The sequence below is a fragment of the Mustelus asterias genome, chromosome 14, assembly GCF_964213995.1.
Source record: "Mustelus asterias chromosome 14, sMusAst1.hap1.1, whole genome shotgun sequence".
Taxonomy (NCBI): Eukaryota; Metazoa; Chordata; class Chondrichthyes; order Carcharhiniformes; family Triakidae; genus Mustelus; species Mustelus asterias.
Genome location: NC_135814.1, coordinates 87,592,342 through 87,610,115, shown reverse-complemented (window position 1 = coordinate 87,610,115; position 17,774 = coordinate 87,592,342). Strand labels below are relative to the sequence as shown.

Sequence of the window (17,774 nt, the reverse complement as noted above, 5' to 3'; positions counted from 1 at the left end):
AGTCCCACTTGTAGCGGTGGTGGAGTGAACAAAATCGGAGAATCCCAGCCACAGAAGTGAATGGTTAGCACTGCTGCCTCACAGCGCCAGGGACCCGGGTTTAATTCTGAGCCTCGGGTCACTGTCTGTGTGGAGTTTGCACATTCTCCCCGTGTCTGTGTGGATTTGCTCCGGGTGCTGTGGTTCCCTCCATCAGACCGAAAGATGCGCGTGTTAGATAGATTGGCCATGCCAAATTGCCCCTTTGTGTCAGGGGGATTAGCAGGGTAAATACGTGGGGTTACGGGGTCACGGCCTGGGTGGGATTGTTATCGGTGCAAGCTTGAATGGCCTTCTGCACTGTAGAGATTCTATGTTTCTATGAGTGTTGGACAATCACTTGTGGTTTTTGAGGTGAATAATGATATCTTGGACGAGTCGCATTATCCATAATAGATCAAATCTGAGACCAAAAGAACTCTGCTGACCAAGATTAGGAAGAGATGGATGGAAATGTTTGTGCAGCCAATAAGAAATCATGATTTTAAAATTCTGATGCTGATGGGAAGGATTGGTGGTAATTGAGGAAGGTAAAGAAGGATCTTTCTAAAGAGCATCAGAACTTTATGAATCACCGGTGAAGATGATCCATGTCTCTGGGGAAAGAGTAACATGAAGATCCATGGTCACCAAATTCCTCTCAGGATATGGTACCTAAAGAGAAGGAGAATGGAATGTTGGCCTTTATCTCAAGAGGGCTAAAATATTAAGGGTTAAAATCCTATTACAGTTGTGCGGAGCCCTGGTTAGACCTCAGTTAAAGTACCACTTTCAATTTTATGTACTGCATCCCATGCAGTAGGGAAGGGCAACAGATATTCTGAACTCCAGAGGTGAGGGGAGTGTGACTGACTTGACGTCACAGCAAGGGGGAAGCGATGGCCCAGTGGAGATACTTGGATCTGAACCACAATGTTGACAAAGACTCTAAGAATGATTGACAACTTATGGTTTCTATAAAAGGAATATGGTTCACAAAAAAGAAAGTTAAACCACTTATTAATCACAGGACTGTCTGAAATCATCATAAGAAGTTTAACAACACCAGGTTAAAGTCCAACAGGTTTATTTGGTAGCAAAAGCCACACAAGCTTTCGAGGCTCTGAGCCCCTTCTTCAGGTGAGTGGGAATTCTGTTCACAAACAGAACTTATAAGACACAGACTCAATTTACATGAATAATGGTTGGAATGCGAATACTTACAACTAATCCAGTCTTTAAGAAACAAAACAATGGGAGTGGAGAGAGCATCAAGACAGGCTAAAAAGATGTGTATTGTCTCCAGACAAGACAGCCAGTGAAACTCTGCAGGTCCACGCAACTGTGGGAGTTACAAATAGTGTGACATAAATTCTGATTCTAGGATCGCATGATAAAGACTCAGGAGGAAAAAAGCAGAAATATTTATGTGAAATAGTGTGACATAAACCCAATATCCCGGTTGAGGCCGTCCTTGTGTGTGCGGAACCTGGCTATCAGTTTCTGCTCCGCGACTCTGCGCTGTCGTGTGTCGCGAAGGCCGCCTTGGAGAACGCTTACCCGAATATCAGAGGCCGAATGCCCGTGACCGCTGAAGTGCTCCCCAACAGGAAGAGAACAGTCTTGCCTGGTGATTGTCGAGCGGTGTTCATTCATCCGTTGTCGCAGCGTCTGCATAGTTTCCCCAATGTACCATGCCTCGGGACATCCTTTCTTGCAGCGTATCAGGTAGACAACGTTGGCCGAGTTGCAAGAGTATGTACCGTGTACCTGGTGGATGGTGTTCTCACGTGAGATGATGGCATCTGTGTCGATGATCCGGCACGTCTTGCAGAGGTTGCTGTGGCAGGGTTGTGTGGTGTCTTGGTCACTGTTCTCCTGAAGGCTGGGTAGTTTGCTGCGGACACCACACAACCCTGCCACAGCAACCTCTGCAAGACGTGCCGGATCATCGACACAGATGCCATCATCTCACGTGAGAACACCATCCACCAGGTACACGGTACATACTCTTGCAACTCGGCCAACGTTGTCTACCTGATACGCTGCAAGAAAGGATGTCCCGAGGCATGGTACATTGGGGAAACTATGCAGACGCTGCGACAACGGATGAATGAACACCGCTCGACAATCACCAGGCAAGACTGTTCTCTTCCTGTTGGGGAGCACTTCAGCGGTCACGGGCATTCGGCCTCTGATATTCGGGTAAGCGTTCTCCAAGGCGGCCTTCGCGACACACGACAGCGCAGAGTCGCGGAGCAGAAACTGATAGCCAGGTTCCGCACACACAAGGACGGCCTCAACCGGGATATTGGGTTTATGTCACACTATTTCACATAAATATTTCTGCTTTTTTCCTCCTGAGTCTTTATCATGCGATCCTAGAATCAGAATTTATGTCACACTATTTGTAACTCCCACAGTTGCGTGGACCTGCAGAGTTTCACTGGCTGTCTTGTCTGGAGACAATACACATCTTTTTAGCCTGTCTTGATGCTCTCTCCACTCCCATTGTTTTGTTTCTTAAAGACTGGATTAGTTGTAAGTATTCGCATTCCAACCATTATTCATGTAAATTGAGTCTGTGTCTTATAAGTTCTGTTTGTGAACAGAATTCCCACTCACCTGAAGAAGGGGCTCAGAGCCTCGAAAGCTTGTGTGGCTTTTGCTACCAAATAAACCTGTTGGACTTTAACCTGGTGTTGTTAAACTTCTTACTGTGTTTACCCCAGTCCAACGCCGGCATCTCCACATCATGAAATCATCATGCCATGGGTGATTTTCAGGTCAGCCAGGGTTAGAAGGTCTGCCAGCTCAACACCCCCATCCCAGGGGAGAGTTACGATGGCTAACCCTTGTCCCCAGCCCAAGCCCACCCAAACCCCAGGACCTTTGAGGGACCCTTCCTCTGCAGCCTGGCAGTGCTGGAGGGGCAAATAGCCACTAGACCTACCTCATTGACCCCTCTTGGCCAAAGCACCAGGCCAAGTTGTCAGTGCCAGGGTGCCAGGGGCAGTTCACTGTTGGCACTGCCAAGGCATGTGGACTGAAGGGGGCTGAGTGGGGGATCTGAGGGGGAAGGAGGGCTGGGTTGGGGGACCTGGGGAGGGGCTGGGGGGGGGGGGGGGGGGATTGGGTCATTCTCATGTCAGCATGGTGGTGGGGTTTGCCTGTTATTTGTGGGTGGGGGGAGGATGCCACTCTTGGTGAGGGGTTGGTGGTGCCCCCCCCATAGTCAGTAGGGCCGGTACCATTTAATTTTTGTGGGGGAGGGGGCCTGTCTCCTTTAATGGAGCCCATTCTCGGAACAGCGGGGCTAACTGGCCAGTTGCTCGAAATGAGCTTATCCACATCTTTCAGGTTGGTAAATTCCATCTGGTAGGTGCTACCAATGCCAACGGAAAGCACCCCCATTTTCCTGCCAGCGTGGACACTTAGTCCCAATTCAGGAGAATCACTTGTGTTCATTTTGATTTTTTGCAGCTGAATTGTGGGATTTATTGTTGGGATGTGGGCATCGCTGGCGAGACCAGCGTCCATTGTCCATCCCTTATAACCTTGAGAAGGTGGTGGCGAGCTGCCTTCTTGAACCGCTGCAGTCCATGTGGTGTAGGTACACCCACAGTGCTGTTAGGGAGGTGCTGGGTTTGGTACTGGGCAGTTGTGGGTTTGGAAGTTGCTGCATAAGGAGTCTTGGTGAGTTGCTGTAGAAGGTACACTGCTTCCACTGAGCATTGGTAGTGGATGAAATGAATGTTTGTAGATGTGGTGCCAATCAAGCGGGGCTGCTTTGTCCTGGATGGTGTCAATCTTTCTTGAGTGTTGTTGGAGCTGCACCCATCCAGGCAATTGGAGGGTATTCCATTACACTCCTGACTTGTGCCTTGTAGATGGTGAACAGGCTTTGGAAGTCAGGAGGTGAGTTACTCAACACAGGATTTCCAGCCTTTGACTTGCTCTTGTAGCCACAGTATTTATATGGCTCATCCAGGTCAGTTTCTGGTCAATGATGACCCCCCAGGATGTGGAGAATTCAGTGATGGGGGTAATGCCATTGAATGTCAAGTGGCAATGGTTAGATTCTCTCTTGTTGGAGATGGTCATTGCCTGGCACTTGTGTGGCATGAATGTTACTTGTCAGCCCAAGCCTGGATATTGTCCAGATCTTGTTGCATTAAGACATGGACTGCTTCAGTATCTGAGGGGTTGTGAATGGTTCTGAAAATTATATAATTATTGGCGAACATCCCCATTTCTGACCTTATGAAAGGGAAGGTCATTAATGATGCAGTTGAAAATAGTTGAGCCTCGGACACTACCCTGAGTAACTCCTGGGACTGAGATGATTGATCTGTGATGATTTGTTAAATTATGGGTATCACGGTGGCACAGTGGTTAGCGCTGCTGTCTCACAGCAGAGACCCGGGTTCAATTCCAGCTGGGTGACTGTCTGTGTGAAGTTTGCACATGCTTCCCGTATCTGCGTGGGTTTCCTCTGGGTGCTCCGGTTTCCTCCCACAGCCCAAAGATGTTAGGTTGATTGACCATGGTAAATTACCCTTAGTGTCAGGGACTTCAGCAGAGTAAATAGGTGGGATGACAGGGATAGAGCCTCAGTGGGATTGGGATAGAGCCTCAGTGGGATTGTTGTTGGCGGAGGCTCGATGGGCCGAATGGCTTCTTTCTGCAATGTAGGGATTCCATGATTCTACCTTCAAAACCACAACCATCTCTCTCTGTGCTAGGTCTGACTCTAACGTGGAGAGTTTTCACCGTGATTCCCATTGAGGGTATAAAGCAATATCTAAAAAGGGAGGTCTATTTAAGAATTCTCATCTGATGGAACAGAATCAAGATGCTGAATGATCTTCTCCCCGTTCAAAACCTGGGAAGAGGATGTTTAAACTGATCTCTTTATTTGTTTCAGGCTCTTTTCCGAAAATGGATTCGGGAGAATGTGAAAAAAAAGGAGTGCGTTCATTTTTCACAGAGTCAGAATGGGTAAGAAGACAGAGTTTCCTCGTTCCCGACATAACTTACTCCCAATGCTTTCCCTCTCTGTCTAGTGGAAAATGGAAAGGGTCACATCAAAATCCAAGCCTAAGCTGAATTGCCTTTATGTTAGTTTTTTAAAAAATGGTGAGTGGGCCTCCGATTTCAGTATCCATATCTCTCTCGATTTTCAGTCGGAAACATGGAGAAACATAAAAAATAGGAGTGGGCCATTCGGCCCATCAAACTTGCCCCACCATTCAACACGATCATGGCTGATCCTCTCCAGTGCTCCTCCCCCCATACCCCTTGGCACAATAATGTTCCCGATGGTGGGAGAGCCCACAACTAGGGGTCATAGTTTGAGGATAAGGGGTAAACCTTTTAGGACTGAGGTGAGGAGAAATTTCTTCACCTGGGGAGTGGTGAATGTGTGGAATTCACTACCACAGAAAGTTGTTGAGGCCAAAATGTTGTCCGATTTCAAGAAGAAAGTAGATATAGTTCTTGGGGCTATGGGGATCAATGGATATGGGGGGAAGAGGGATCAGAATATTGAATTTGATGATCAGCCATGGTCAAAACCTGTGAAGAGAATTTTTAAATTTGTTTTTTATTTATATTAATGGCGGAACTGGCTCGGAGAGTCAAATGACCTACTACTGCTTCTATTTTCTATATTTCTATTTAGAGTCCAGAAATCTATTTCCTTCTTAAATATATTCAGTGACTTGGCCTCCACGGCCTTCTGTGGTAGAGAACTCCATAGGTTCACCACCCTCTGAGTGAAGAAGTTTCTCCTCGCCTCAGTCCTAAATCTGTATCCTGAGACCAAGACTCTTTGTTCTAGACATGCCGCCATGCAGCCAGAGGCAACAACGTCCCTGCGTCCAGCCTGTCCTGCCCTGTCAGAGTTTAAATGTTTCAATGCGATTCCCTCTCATTCTTCCAAACTCGAGTGAATACAGCTTTCTGTCTCCTTTCTTTCTCCATCACCGATGCCTTTGTCCCCGCATAAATAACTCTTCTATCGTTCTATCTCCCCTGTCTTCCTCCCTATCACAGTCCTGCCCTATCCATAACCTGCTTAAAACTCATTTCATTTCCAACCTGGCCCACTTCTGATGGAAGGCAATTGACCCGAAACATTGTCCGGAATTTTCCCATTCCGCCCGCCACAGGAATCAAAGCGGGCAAGGGGTGGACAATGGAAAGGTCCGTTGACCTCGGGCGGGATTTTCTGGTTTAGGGGCGAGGGAGGCTGGACAATCTCACCCATTAATTCTGTCTCTGACTTTCCATAGATGCTGCCGACCTGATAAGCTGTTCCAACGCTTTCTGGTTTTTTTCCTGATTTCCAACATTTGCAGTTTTCTGCTTTTCAATTAGCGTTGGCAGTTAATCATAGAAAGCCTACAGTGCAGAAGGAGGCCATTCGGCCCATCGAGTCTGCACCGACCACAATCCCACCCAGGCCCTACCCCCACATATTTTACCCACTAATCCCTCTAACCTACACATCTCAGGACTCTAAGGGGCAATTTTTAACCTGGCCAATCAACCTAACCCGCACATCTTTGGACTGTGGGAGGAAACCGGAGGACCCAGAGGAAACCCACGCAGACATGAGGAGAATGTGCAAACTCCACACAGACAGTGACCCGAGCCGGGAATCGAACCCGGAACCCTGGAGCTGTGAAGCAGCAGTGCTAACCACTGTGCTACCGTGCCGCCCCTAATGTTCTTTGACATAATCTAGCAAGCCATTTTATAAAAATAATAACTTCATAAAGAAAGTCCATTGGTTCCCTACTCAGAGAAACTAGGAATGAACAATGAATTTGACATTGCCAACAACAGCCAGCTCCTGAGAAACCAACCTGACGCTCTTGGGGAGGAGGGGAGACAGCTGGAGCAGACGGGGAGAGCTGGTGCAGATGGGGGGAGCTAGAGGCGACAGGAGAGGAACTGGAGGAGACGGGGAGAGGAGCTAGAGGAGAAGCGGGGGAGCTGGAGGAGACGGGGGAACTGGAGCAGACGGGGGCAACTGGAGCAGACGGGGGCAACTGGAGCAGACGGGGGGAACTGGAGCCGACGGGGGGAGCTGGAGCAGACGGGGGGAGCTGGAGGAGACGCGGGGGAGCTGGAGGAGACAGGGGAACTGGAGCAGATGCGGAGAACAGACAGGGGAACTGGAGCACACGGGAGGAGCTGGAGCAGACGGGGGGAGCTGGAGCAGACGGGAGGAGCTGGAGCAGACGGGGGGAGCTGGAACAGACGGGGGGAGCTGGAGCCGACGGGGGGAGCTGGAGCAGACGGGGGGAGCTGGAGGAGACGCGGGGGAGCTGGAGGAGACGGGAGGAGCTGGAGCAGACGGGGGGAGCTGGAGCAGACGGGGGGAGCTGGAGCAGACGGGGGAAGCTGGAGCAGACGGGGGGTGCTGGAGCAGACGGGGGAAGCTGGAGCAGACGGGGGGAGCTGGAGCAGACGGGGGAAGCTGGAGCAGATGGGGGAAGCTGGAGCAGACGGGGGGAGCTGGAGCAGACGGGAGGAGCTGGAGCAGACGGGGGAAGCTGGAGCAGATGGGGGAAGCTGGAGCAGATGGGGGGAGCTGGAACAGACGGGAGGAGCTGGAGCAGACGGGGGGAGCTGGAGCAGATGGGGGAAGCTGGAGCAGATGGGGGAAGCTGGAGCAGACGGGGGGAGCTGGAGCAGACGGGGGGAGCTGGAGCAGACGGGGGAAGCTGGAGCAGATGGGGGAAGCTGGAGCAGATGGGGGAAGCTGGAGCAGACGGAGGGAGCTGGAGCAGACGGGGGGAGCTGGAGCAGACGGGGGAAGCTGGAGCAGACGGGGGGAGCTGGAACAGACGGGGGAGCTGGAGCAGACGGGGGGAGCTGGAGCAGACGGGGGGAGCTGGAGCAGACGGGGGGAGCTGGAGCAGATGGGGGGAGCTGGAGCAGATGGGGGGAGCTGGAGCAGATGGGGGAAGCTGGAGCAGACGGAGGGAGCTGGAGCAGACGGGGGGAGCTGGAGCAGATGGGGGGAGCTGGAGCAGATGGGGGGAGCTGGAGCAGATGGGGGGAGCTGGAGCAGACGGAGGGAGCTGGAGCAGACGGGGGGAGCTGGAGCAGACGGGGGAAGCTGGAGCACACGGGGGGAGCTGGAGCAGACGGGGGGAGCTGGAGCAGACGGGGGGAGCTGGAGCAGACGGGGGGGAGCTGGTGCAGATGGGGGGAGCTGGAGGCGACGGGGAGGAATTGGAGGAGACGGGGAGAGGAGCAGGAGGAGAAGCGGGGGAGCTGGAGCAGACGGGGGCAACTGGAGCAGACGGAGGGAGCTGGAGCAGACGGGGGGAGCTGGAGCAGACGGGGGAAGCTGGAGCACACGGGGGGAGCTAGAGCAGACGGGGGGAGCTGGAGCAGATGGGGGGAGCTGGAGCAGACGGGGGGAGCTGGTGCAGACGGGGGGAGCTGGTGCAGACGGGGGGAGCTGGTGCAGACGGGGGGAGCTGGAGCAGATGGGGGGAGCTGGAGGCGACGGGGAGGAATTGGAGGAGACGGGGAGAGGAGCAGGAGGAGACGGGGGAACTGGAGCAGACGGGGGCAACTGGAGCAGACGGGGGGAGCTGGAGCAGATGGGGGGAGCTGGAGCAGACGGGGGGAGCTGGAGGAGACGGGGGGAGCTGGAGGAGACGCGGGGGAGCTGGAGGAGATGGGGGAACTGGAGCAGATGCGGAGAACAGACAGGGGAACTGGAGCACACGGGAGGAGCTGGAGCAGACGGGGGAAGCTGGAGCAGACGGGGGAAGCTGGAGCAGACGGGGGGAGCTGGAACAGACGGGGGGAGCTGGAACAGACGGGGGGAGCTGGAGCAGACGGGGGAGGCTGGAGCAGACGGGGGAAGCTGGAGCAGACGGGGGGAGCTGGAGCAGACGGGGGGAGCTGGAGCAGACTGGGGGAGCTGGAGCAGATGGGGGAAGCTGGAGCAGACGGGGGAAGCTGGAGCAGACGGAGGGAGCTGGAGCAGACGGGGGGAGCTGGAGCAGACGGGGGGAGCTGGAGCAGACGGGGGGAGCTGGAACAGACGGGGGGAGCTGGAACAGACGGAGGGAGCTGGAGCACACGGGAGGAGCTGGAGCAGACGGGGGAACTGGAGCAGACGGGGGGAGCTGGAGCACACGGGAGGAGCTGGAGCAGACGGAGGGAGCTGGAGCAGACGGAGGGAGCTGGAGCAGACGGGGGGAGCTGGAGCACACGGGAGGAGCTGGAGCAGATGGGGGAAGCTGGAGCAGACGGGGGAAGCTGGAGCAGACGGGGGGAGCTGGAGCAGACGGGGGAAGCTGGAGCAGACGGGGGGAGCTGGAGCAGACGGGGGGAGCTGGAGCAGACGGGGGAAGCTGGAGCAGACGGGGGGAGCTGGAGCAGACGGGGGGAGCTGGAGCAGATGGGGGAAGCTGGAGCAGACGCTGGGAGCTGGAGCAGACGGGGGGAGCTGGAACAGACGGGGGGAGCTGGAACAGACGGAGGGAGCTGGAGCACACGGGAGGAGCTGGAGCAGACGGGGGAAGCTGGAGCAGACAGGGGGGAGCTGGAGCAGACGGGGGGAGCTGGAGCAGACGGGGGAAGCTGGAGCAGACGGGGGGGAGCTGGAACAGACGGAGGGAGCTGGAGCAGACGGGGGGAGCTGGAACAGACGGAGGGAGCTGGAGCAGACGGGGGGAGCTGGAGCAGACGGGGGAAGCTGGAGCACACGGGGGGAGCTGGAGCAGACGGAGGGAGCTGGAGCAGACGGGGGGAGCTGGAGCAGACGGGGGGAGCTGGAGCAGATGGGGGAAGCTGGAGCAGACGGGGGGAGCTGGAGCACACGGGAGGGAGCTGGAGCACACGGGAGGAGCTGGAGCAGACGGGGGAAGCTGGAGCAGACGGGGGGAGCTGGAGCAGACGGGGGGAGCTGGAGCAGATGGGGGGAGCTGGAGCAGACGGGGGCAGCTGGAGCAGATGGGGGGAGCTGGAGCAGATGGGGGGAGCTGGAGCAGACGGGGGGAGCTCGAGCAGACGGAGGAAGCTGGAGCAGACGGGGGGAGCTGGAGCAGACGGGGGGAGCTGGAGCAGACGGGGGGAGCTGGAGCAGATGGGGGGAGCTGGAGCAGATGGGGGGAGCTGGAGCAGACGGAGGAAGCTGGAGCAGACGGGGGGAGCTGGAGCAGACGGGGGGAGCTGGAGCAGATGGGGGGAGCTGGAGCAGACGGGGGGAGCTGGAACACACGGGGGGAGCTGGAACACACGGGGGGAGCTGGAGCACACGGGGGGAGCTGGAGCACACGGGGGGAGATGGAGCAGACATGCGGGGAGCTGGAGCAGACTGGGGGAGCTGGAGCAGACGGGGGGAGCTGGAGCAGACGGGGGGAGCTGGAGCAGACGGGAAGGAATTGGAGGAACCAGATATTGGGGATCAGTACAGGAAGCAGCAGGATTAATGGATATGGTTGGAGAACGGGGATGGGGAACACAGGGCTAGGCTATGATATTGCATCATTACAATGCTCCAATCTATTATACAATTTGATCACAGTAATAACAAGCTCGCCTTATGGTTTTTTTCCAAGGTTATGTGAATGCGGATACTCGAAAGAAAACCACCCCAAAAGGGTCGTGAACCTGGCTCCCTTACCAGGAGAGAAATGGAATTCCTCAAAACACTTCCAGCAAGTTCCAACGGATGCATTTGGAGACATGGCGTTTGAAGGATCGGGACAGAAGATCGGGAAGGTTTGTGTATCTATCCAGACTTGGTCAAACTTTGGGAGGTCAGCAGCTGGGTTTCCTCCCTCAGTTGAGTTGTGTCAATTTAAGCACGTGGGAGGAATTGTAAAATGCCGGAAAAGTCCGGAAGCTGCCAGTGCATCAGGAATCTAGCTTCTGACTTCAACATTTATTCCGAGCAGTCCTCTTAGTGAACCTGCTGTGGGGCAGGCGGCTTCCAGGTTTAAGTATACCGAATGGAAATTAAGCGCGGTTCTGTCGGTACATGTTGCCTAGGTGTGGTGAATGTCCCTTTAAGGGCAACACAGCAGAGGAAGGGTCACCCTTTCTGGATGGCCAATTGGGATGCAGAGCGGGTAATCAACCCAGGGCGAGAAGTTCTCCTGGTGCAGAGGCATTTTAGAATTAGCTGCAAACACACAACTCCTCAAGATCACTCGTAAATAAATCCTCTTTGTTGTACTAATGAAGACTTGGACAGTGTATCACTCCACTAGGCTTGCCTGAACCCATTGCTAAGATTAGGCCAGAGGACTGTGATCAAACTGAGCAACCAACAGGCAAGAGAGGCTCCAAATATGACAGCTGCTTCTGTGCGTAAGTGTAAAACTAAAGCAGTGGTTAGCACTGCTGCCTCAGAGCCCCAGGGATCCGGGTTCGATTCCCAGCTCGGGTCACTGTCTGTGTGGAGTTTGCCCATTCTCCCCTTGTTTGCATGGGTTTCCTCCAGGCGCTCCGGTTTCCTCCCACACTCCAAAGGTGTGCAGGTTAGGTGGATTGTCCATGCCAAATTGCCCCTTAGTGTCAGAGGGACTAGCAGGGTAAAGACGTGGGGATGGGGCCTGGGTGGGATTGTGGTCGGTGCAGACTCGATGGGCCGACTGGCCTCCTTCTGCACTGTAGGGATTCTATGATTCTATGACCTCGGGGCAGGATTTTCCAGCCTTGGGACGAAAATCCCACCCAGGGAGTTAGCATTCTAGACAGGGGGTGGCACGGTGGCACAGTGGTTAGCACTGCTGCCTCACAGTGTCAGGGACCCGGGTTCGATTCCCGGCTTGGGTCGCTGTCTGTGTGAAGTTTGCACATTCTCCCCGTGTCTGCGTGGGTTTCCTCCGGGTGCTCCGGTTTCCTCCCACAATCCGAAAGACATGATGGTTAGGTGGATTGACCCGAACAGGTGCCGGAGTGTGGCGACTAGGGCAATTTCACAGTAACTTCATTGCAGTGTTAATGTAAACCTTACTTGTGACTAATAAATAAACTTTAAATTTAACGAGCTTTATTACTGAACGCCAGCGTCTCAGGAGGATCAGACCCATTCAGATGTTTACCCGCATTTGCAAATTCCTGGAAGTGAAACCAGTTGGGCGCACATTGCCCGGAGCAGTTAAGGTCAGCCCAGCACTTAACCCTTTCACCTCCAGGAATCTGCCGGTGACATCTGTAAAATCTCACAATCTGCCACCCACAAGTGCATCTCCCAGATGATGAATATTTAAGACCCACACTAATGCTACAAATGAGGCCAGTTAGAGTGAGATATCGATTGATGTACTGCCCTGACTGGATATCCACCATTCAGGAAATGATAGAATCATAGAAATTTATAGAACGGAAGGAGGTCATTCGGCCCATCGTGTCCACACTGGCCAACAGGTTAATCCTAATCCTAGTTTTCAGGTCTTGCCTTGTAGGTTGTGGCATTGCCAGTGCATATCTGTGCTCTTTCTGAATGAGGGTTTCTGCCTCTTTACTCTTTCCAGCACTGAGTTCCAACTCTTTTCAATTAAAACAATTATGCTAAATTAAACTGAGGGACAAAGGAAAATGGCCAGCCCCTTAAAGGGGAACCACCCAAAACAAAACCAAAGCAAAAATGAAACTTAAAACATCAAAGTTAAAGGAATCACTAACGTACCCCACTCCCTGTGGTGCCCAACGAGCATGGAGGGCCTCAATAGTGCCCGTGGACACCGCATGCTCCCTCTCCAGGGACACCCAGCCGCGAATGTAGCCACGGTAGAGGGGCGCACAGTCGGATTGGATGATCCCCTTGGTCGCCCGCTGCCTGGAACTGTTTCTACTAAATTTGGCAGGCCCAGGAGCAGGTTCACGAGGAGGTGCTCCACCTTCCTCGTCCCCCTCGGCACCGGTCAGGAGCACGGGGTTCCAGTGCAAACAAAACTCTAACAAAACGTTTTGTAAGTAACTGAAAAGGGAGTGCAGCCTAAAACATCCAATATAAACGTGGTCCATGGACTCCGCAAGGCCTCAAAAAGGGCAGTCTCAGAATACGTGTCAGGCCATTTAAGACTGCAATAGGGAGGAATTGCTTCATTCAGGGGGCACTCTTCCCAGACTGCTTCACAGAGACTCTGACTGCGAGAACATTCTTCCCAGACTGCTTCACAGAGACTCTGACTGCGAGGACACTCTTCCCAGACTGCTTCACAGTGACTCTGACTGCGAGGACACTCTTCCCAGACTGCTTCACGGTGATTCTGACTGCGAGGACATTCTTCCCAGACTGCTTCACAGAGACTCTGACTGCGAGGACACTCTTCCCAGACTGCTTCACAGTGACTCTGACTGCGAGGACACTCTTCCCAGACTGCTTCACGGTGATTCTGACTGCGAGGACACTCTTCCCAGACTGCTTCACAGTGACTCTGACTGCGAGGACACTCTTCCCAGACTGCTTCACGGTGATTCTGACTGCGAGGACATTCTTCCCAGACTGCTTCACAGTGACTCTGACTGCGAGAACATTCTTCCCAGACTGCTTCACAGTGACTCTGACTGCGAGGACATTCTTCCCAGACTGTTCCACGGTGATTCTGACTGCGAGGACACTCTTCCCAGACTGTTCCACGGTGACTCTGACTGCGAGGACATTCTTCCCAGACTGCTTCACAGTGACTCTGACTGCGAGGACACTCTTCCCAGACTGCTTCACAGTGACTCTGACTGCGAGGACACTCTTCCCAGACTGTTCCACAGTGATTCTGACTGCGAGTTACTTGGTTTGGTTTGACCTAAAAAGAGGACATTCTTCCCAGACTGCTTCACGGTGACTCTGACTGCTAGGACATTCGTCCTGGACTCTTGTCTAAGCTTCCAAGGAAACAAAGTTTAATTTAGCTACCCTCCTTCTTTGTAATATGAGCAATCAGAGTTGCCGACCCTAATAACTAATGACTTTCGTTCTCTGTTGTTATTTCTAGTATGTCCGAGTCTCCAATGACACTGCTCCAATGACATTGTACCATCTCATGACCAAGTATTGGGGGTTAAATCCTCCACATCTTCTTATTTCTGTAACTGGAGGGGCAAAGAACTTCCATCTGAAACCAAGCCTGAGGTTCATGTTCCGCAGAGGCTTAATCAAAGTGGCTCAGTCAACAGGTATGGCAGCACCCGCAGTTTGAAATGTTCCATTGAATTACTGAGAATTTGCAGCACAGAAACTGGCCAATCAGCCCAATGTGTTCATACATCAGACAAGCCTCCTCACTCTGATCTATCTTTCTATTCCTCATTGTCTCTGCCATTGAAGGTGGGTGGAAGTAACAGTTTTGTCCCTGTTAGTCTGCTTGTTCAGCTCTGAACAATATGGGCTAAATTTGATCAAAAATTGGCAAAATGTTGGTTTTGGCACGAAAACCACCATGTTTCTCTTCAGCGTGCCTTAATGACCATCGACTGGTGGCTCTGATATCCATCATTATGAAGTGCTTTGAAAGGATAGTCATGGCACAAATCAATTCCAGCTTCCCAGATTGCCTGGATCCACTACAGTTCACCTATCGCCGCAACAGGTCCACAGCAGACACTATCTCCCTGGCCCTGCACTCACCCCTGGAACACCTAGATAACAAAGACACCTGTGGCATACTCCTATTTATTGATTACAGCTCAGCCTTCAACACTATTATTACTACAAGACTCATCTCCAAACTCTGTGGCCTGGGCCTCGGCACCTCCCTCTGCGACTGGATCCTGAACTTCCTAACTCACAGACCACAGTCAGTAAGGATAGGCAACAACACCTCCATGATCATCCTTAACACTGGTGCCCCACAAGGCTGTGTTCTCAGCCCCCTACTATACTCCTTATTCACCTGTGACTGCGGCCAAATTCCCCTCCAACTCGATTTTCAAGTTTGCTCATGACACCACCGTAGTGGGTCGGATCTCAACCAATGATGAGATGGCATACAGGAAAGAGATAGAGAAACTGGTGAACTGGTGCGATGACAATAATCTCTCCCTCAATGTCAGTAAAATGAAAGAGATAGTCATCAACTTCAGGAAGTTTAGTGGAGAGCATGCCCCTGTCTACATCAATGGGGATGAAGTGGAAATGGTCGAGAGCTTCAAATTTCTAGGTGTCCAGATCACCAACAACCTGTCCTGGTCCCTCCACACCGACACTATAGTTAAGAAAGCCCACCAACGCCTCTACTTTCTCAGGACGCTAAGGAAATTTGGCATGTCAGCTACGACTCTCACCAACCTTTACAGATGCACCATAGAAAGCATTCTTTCTGGTTGTATCACAGCTTGGTATGGCTCCTGCTCTGCCCAAGACCGGAAGAAACTACAAAGGGTTGTGAACGAAGCCCAGCCCATTACGCAATCCAGCCTCCCATCCATTGACTCTGTCTACACTTCCCACTGCCTCAGAAAAACAGCCAGCATAATCACATCACATCAACAGCATTACCTTTATGGACCCTCTCTGTTACCTCCTCAAGAAACTCCAGCAAGTTAGTTAAACACGATTTGCCCTTTAGAAATCCATGCTAGCGCTTCCTAATTAACCCACTTATTTACATGTGATTACTAATTCTGTCCCCAATAATTGTTTCTAGAAGCTTGTCCAGCACTGATGTGAAACTGAATGGCCTGTAATTCTGGGCCTATTCTCACAATGTTTTACAATTCTCCAGTCCCTTGGTACCTCCCCTGAGTCCAGAGTAGATTGAAAGATTATGGCCAATATCCCTGCAATTTCCATTCTCACTTCCTTCAATACCTCACCCGATCCCGGTACCTTGTCAATGTTCAGTACTGACTGTTCATTCAACTCTTCCTCCTTATCCTTTCCTCATCTGTGACCAAGTCCTGGATAGCATTTAGTTCCTTGGGAAAGACAGATGTAAAGTATTCATTTGCCTCAACCATGCCCTCAGCCTCCATGTGTAAATTCACCATTAGCTCCCAAATCGGCCCTGCATCCAGCAGTTACTGGATGTTTCTCCAGTAATAGCGAGAGCAAGTTCAGCATTTGGACTTACAGCGTCAACCCTCATCATTCACCAGGTCCGAATCTTCAGGAAGGTCAATGGCAAACACTGTACCTGTGCATTCTGGGAAGTGAAAGTCAGCACAACAGCACAAGTGATTTGATTTGATTTATTATTGTCACATGTATTGTCATACAGTGAAAAGTATTGTTTCCTGCGCGCTATACAGACAAAACATACCATTCATAGAGAAGGAAACGAGAGAGTGCAGAATGTAGTGTTACAGTTCTAGCTAGGGGGTAGAGAAAGATCAACTTAAGAACATAGAACGTAGGACAGTACAGCACAATACAGGCCCTTCGGCCCTCAATGTTGTGCCGAGCTTTGTCCGAAACCAAGATCAAGCTATCCCACTCCCTATCATTCTGGTGTGCTCCATGTGCCTATCCAATAACCGCTTGAAAGTTCCTAAAGTGTCCGACTCCACTATCACAGCAGGCAGTCCATTCCACACCCAAACCACTCTCTGAGTAAAGAACCTACCTTGGACATCCCTCCTATATCTCCCACCATGAACCTTATAGTTATGCCCCCTAGTAACAGCTACATTCACCCGAGGAAATAATCTCTGAACGCCCACTCTATCTATCCCCCTCATCATCTTATAAACCTCTGTTAAGTCTCCTCTCATCCTCCTCTGCTCCAAAGAGAAAAGCCCCAGCTCCCTCAACCTTTCCTCATAAGACCTACCCTCCAAACCAGGCAGCATCCCGGTAAATCTCCTCTGCACTCTCTACAATGCTTCTACATCCTTCTTAAAGTGAGGTGACCAGAACTGCACACAATATTCCAAATGTGGTCCCACCAAGGTCTTGTACAGTTGCAGCATAACCCCATGGCTCTTAAACTCAAACCCCCTGTTAATAAACGCTAACACACTATAGGCCTTCTTCACGGCTCTATCCACTTGAGTGGCAACCTTCAGAGATCTGTGGATATGAACCCCAAGATCTCTCTGTTCCTCCACATTCCTCAGAACCCTGCCGTTGACCCTGTAATCCGCATTCAAATTTGTCCCACCAAAATGAATAACCTCGCACTTATCAGTGTTAAACTCCATCTGCCATTTTTCGGCCCAGCTCTGCATCCTATCAATGTCTCTTTGCAGCCTACAACAGCCCTCCGCCTCATCCACTACTCCACCAATCTTGGTGTCATCCGCAAATTTACTGACCCACCCTTCAGCCCCCTCCTCCAAGTCATTGATAAAAACCACAGATAGCAGAGGACCCAGCACTGATCCCTGTGGTACACCGCTGGTAACTGTTCTCCAGTCTGAAAATTTTCCATCCACCACTACCCTCTGTCTTCTATGAGATATGATGTGGAGATGCCGGCGTTGGACTGGGGTAAGCACAGTAAGAAGTCTCACAACACCAGGTTAAAGTCCAACAGGTTTATTTGGTAGCAAATACCATAAGCTTTCGGAGCGCTGCCCCTTCGTCAGATGGAGTGGTTATCTGTTCTCAAACAGTGCAAACAGACACAGAAATCAAGATGTTGGCATATTGAGGTGCGAATTCTGTCCATGGGGACCAAATTCGCACCTCAATATGCCAACATCTTCATGCACAGGTTCGAACAAGACTTCTTCACCGCACAGGACCTTCAACCGATGCTATACACTAGATACATCGATGACATTTTCTTCCTTTGGAGTCATGGTGAGCAATCACTGAAACAACTATA

The 17,774-nt window shown here is 52.0% G+C and overlaps 2 protein-coding genes across 2 annotated transcripts in view; one reads left to right on the top strand and one right to left on the bottom strand.

Annotated features, from left to right (window-relative positions):
- The window catches only part of lancl1 (LanC antibiotic synthetase component C-like 1 (bacterial)), a 683,707-nt gene that overhangs the window by 528,342 nt on the left and 137,591 nt on the right, over positions 1–17,774 (bottom strand). The window lies entirely within an intron of this gene.
- Positions 1–17,774, top strand: part of trpm2 (transient receptor potential cation channel, subfamily M, member 2) — a 270,848-nt gene that overhangs the window by 128,725 nt on the left and 124,349 nt on the right. The window contains exons 2-4 of the mRNA XM_078229251.1: positions 4,946–5,019; positions 10,617–10,779; positions 14,001–14,181. Coding sequence (XP_078085377.1) covers positions 4,946–5,019; positions 10,617–10,779; positions 14,001–14,181 — 418 coding nt within the window. The remainder of the gene's footprint in view (positions 1–4,945; positions 5,020–10,616; positions 10,780–14,000; positions 14,182–17,774) is intronic.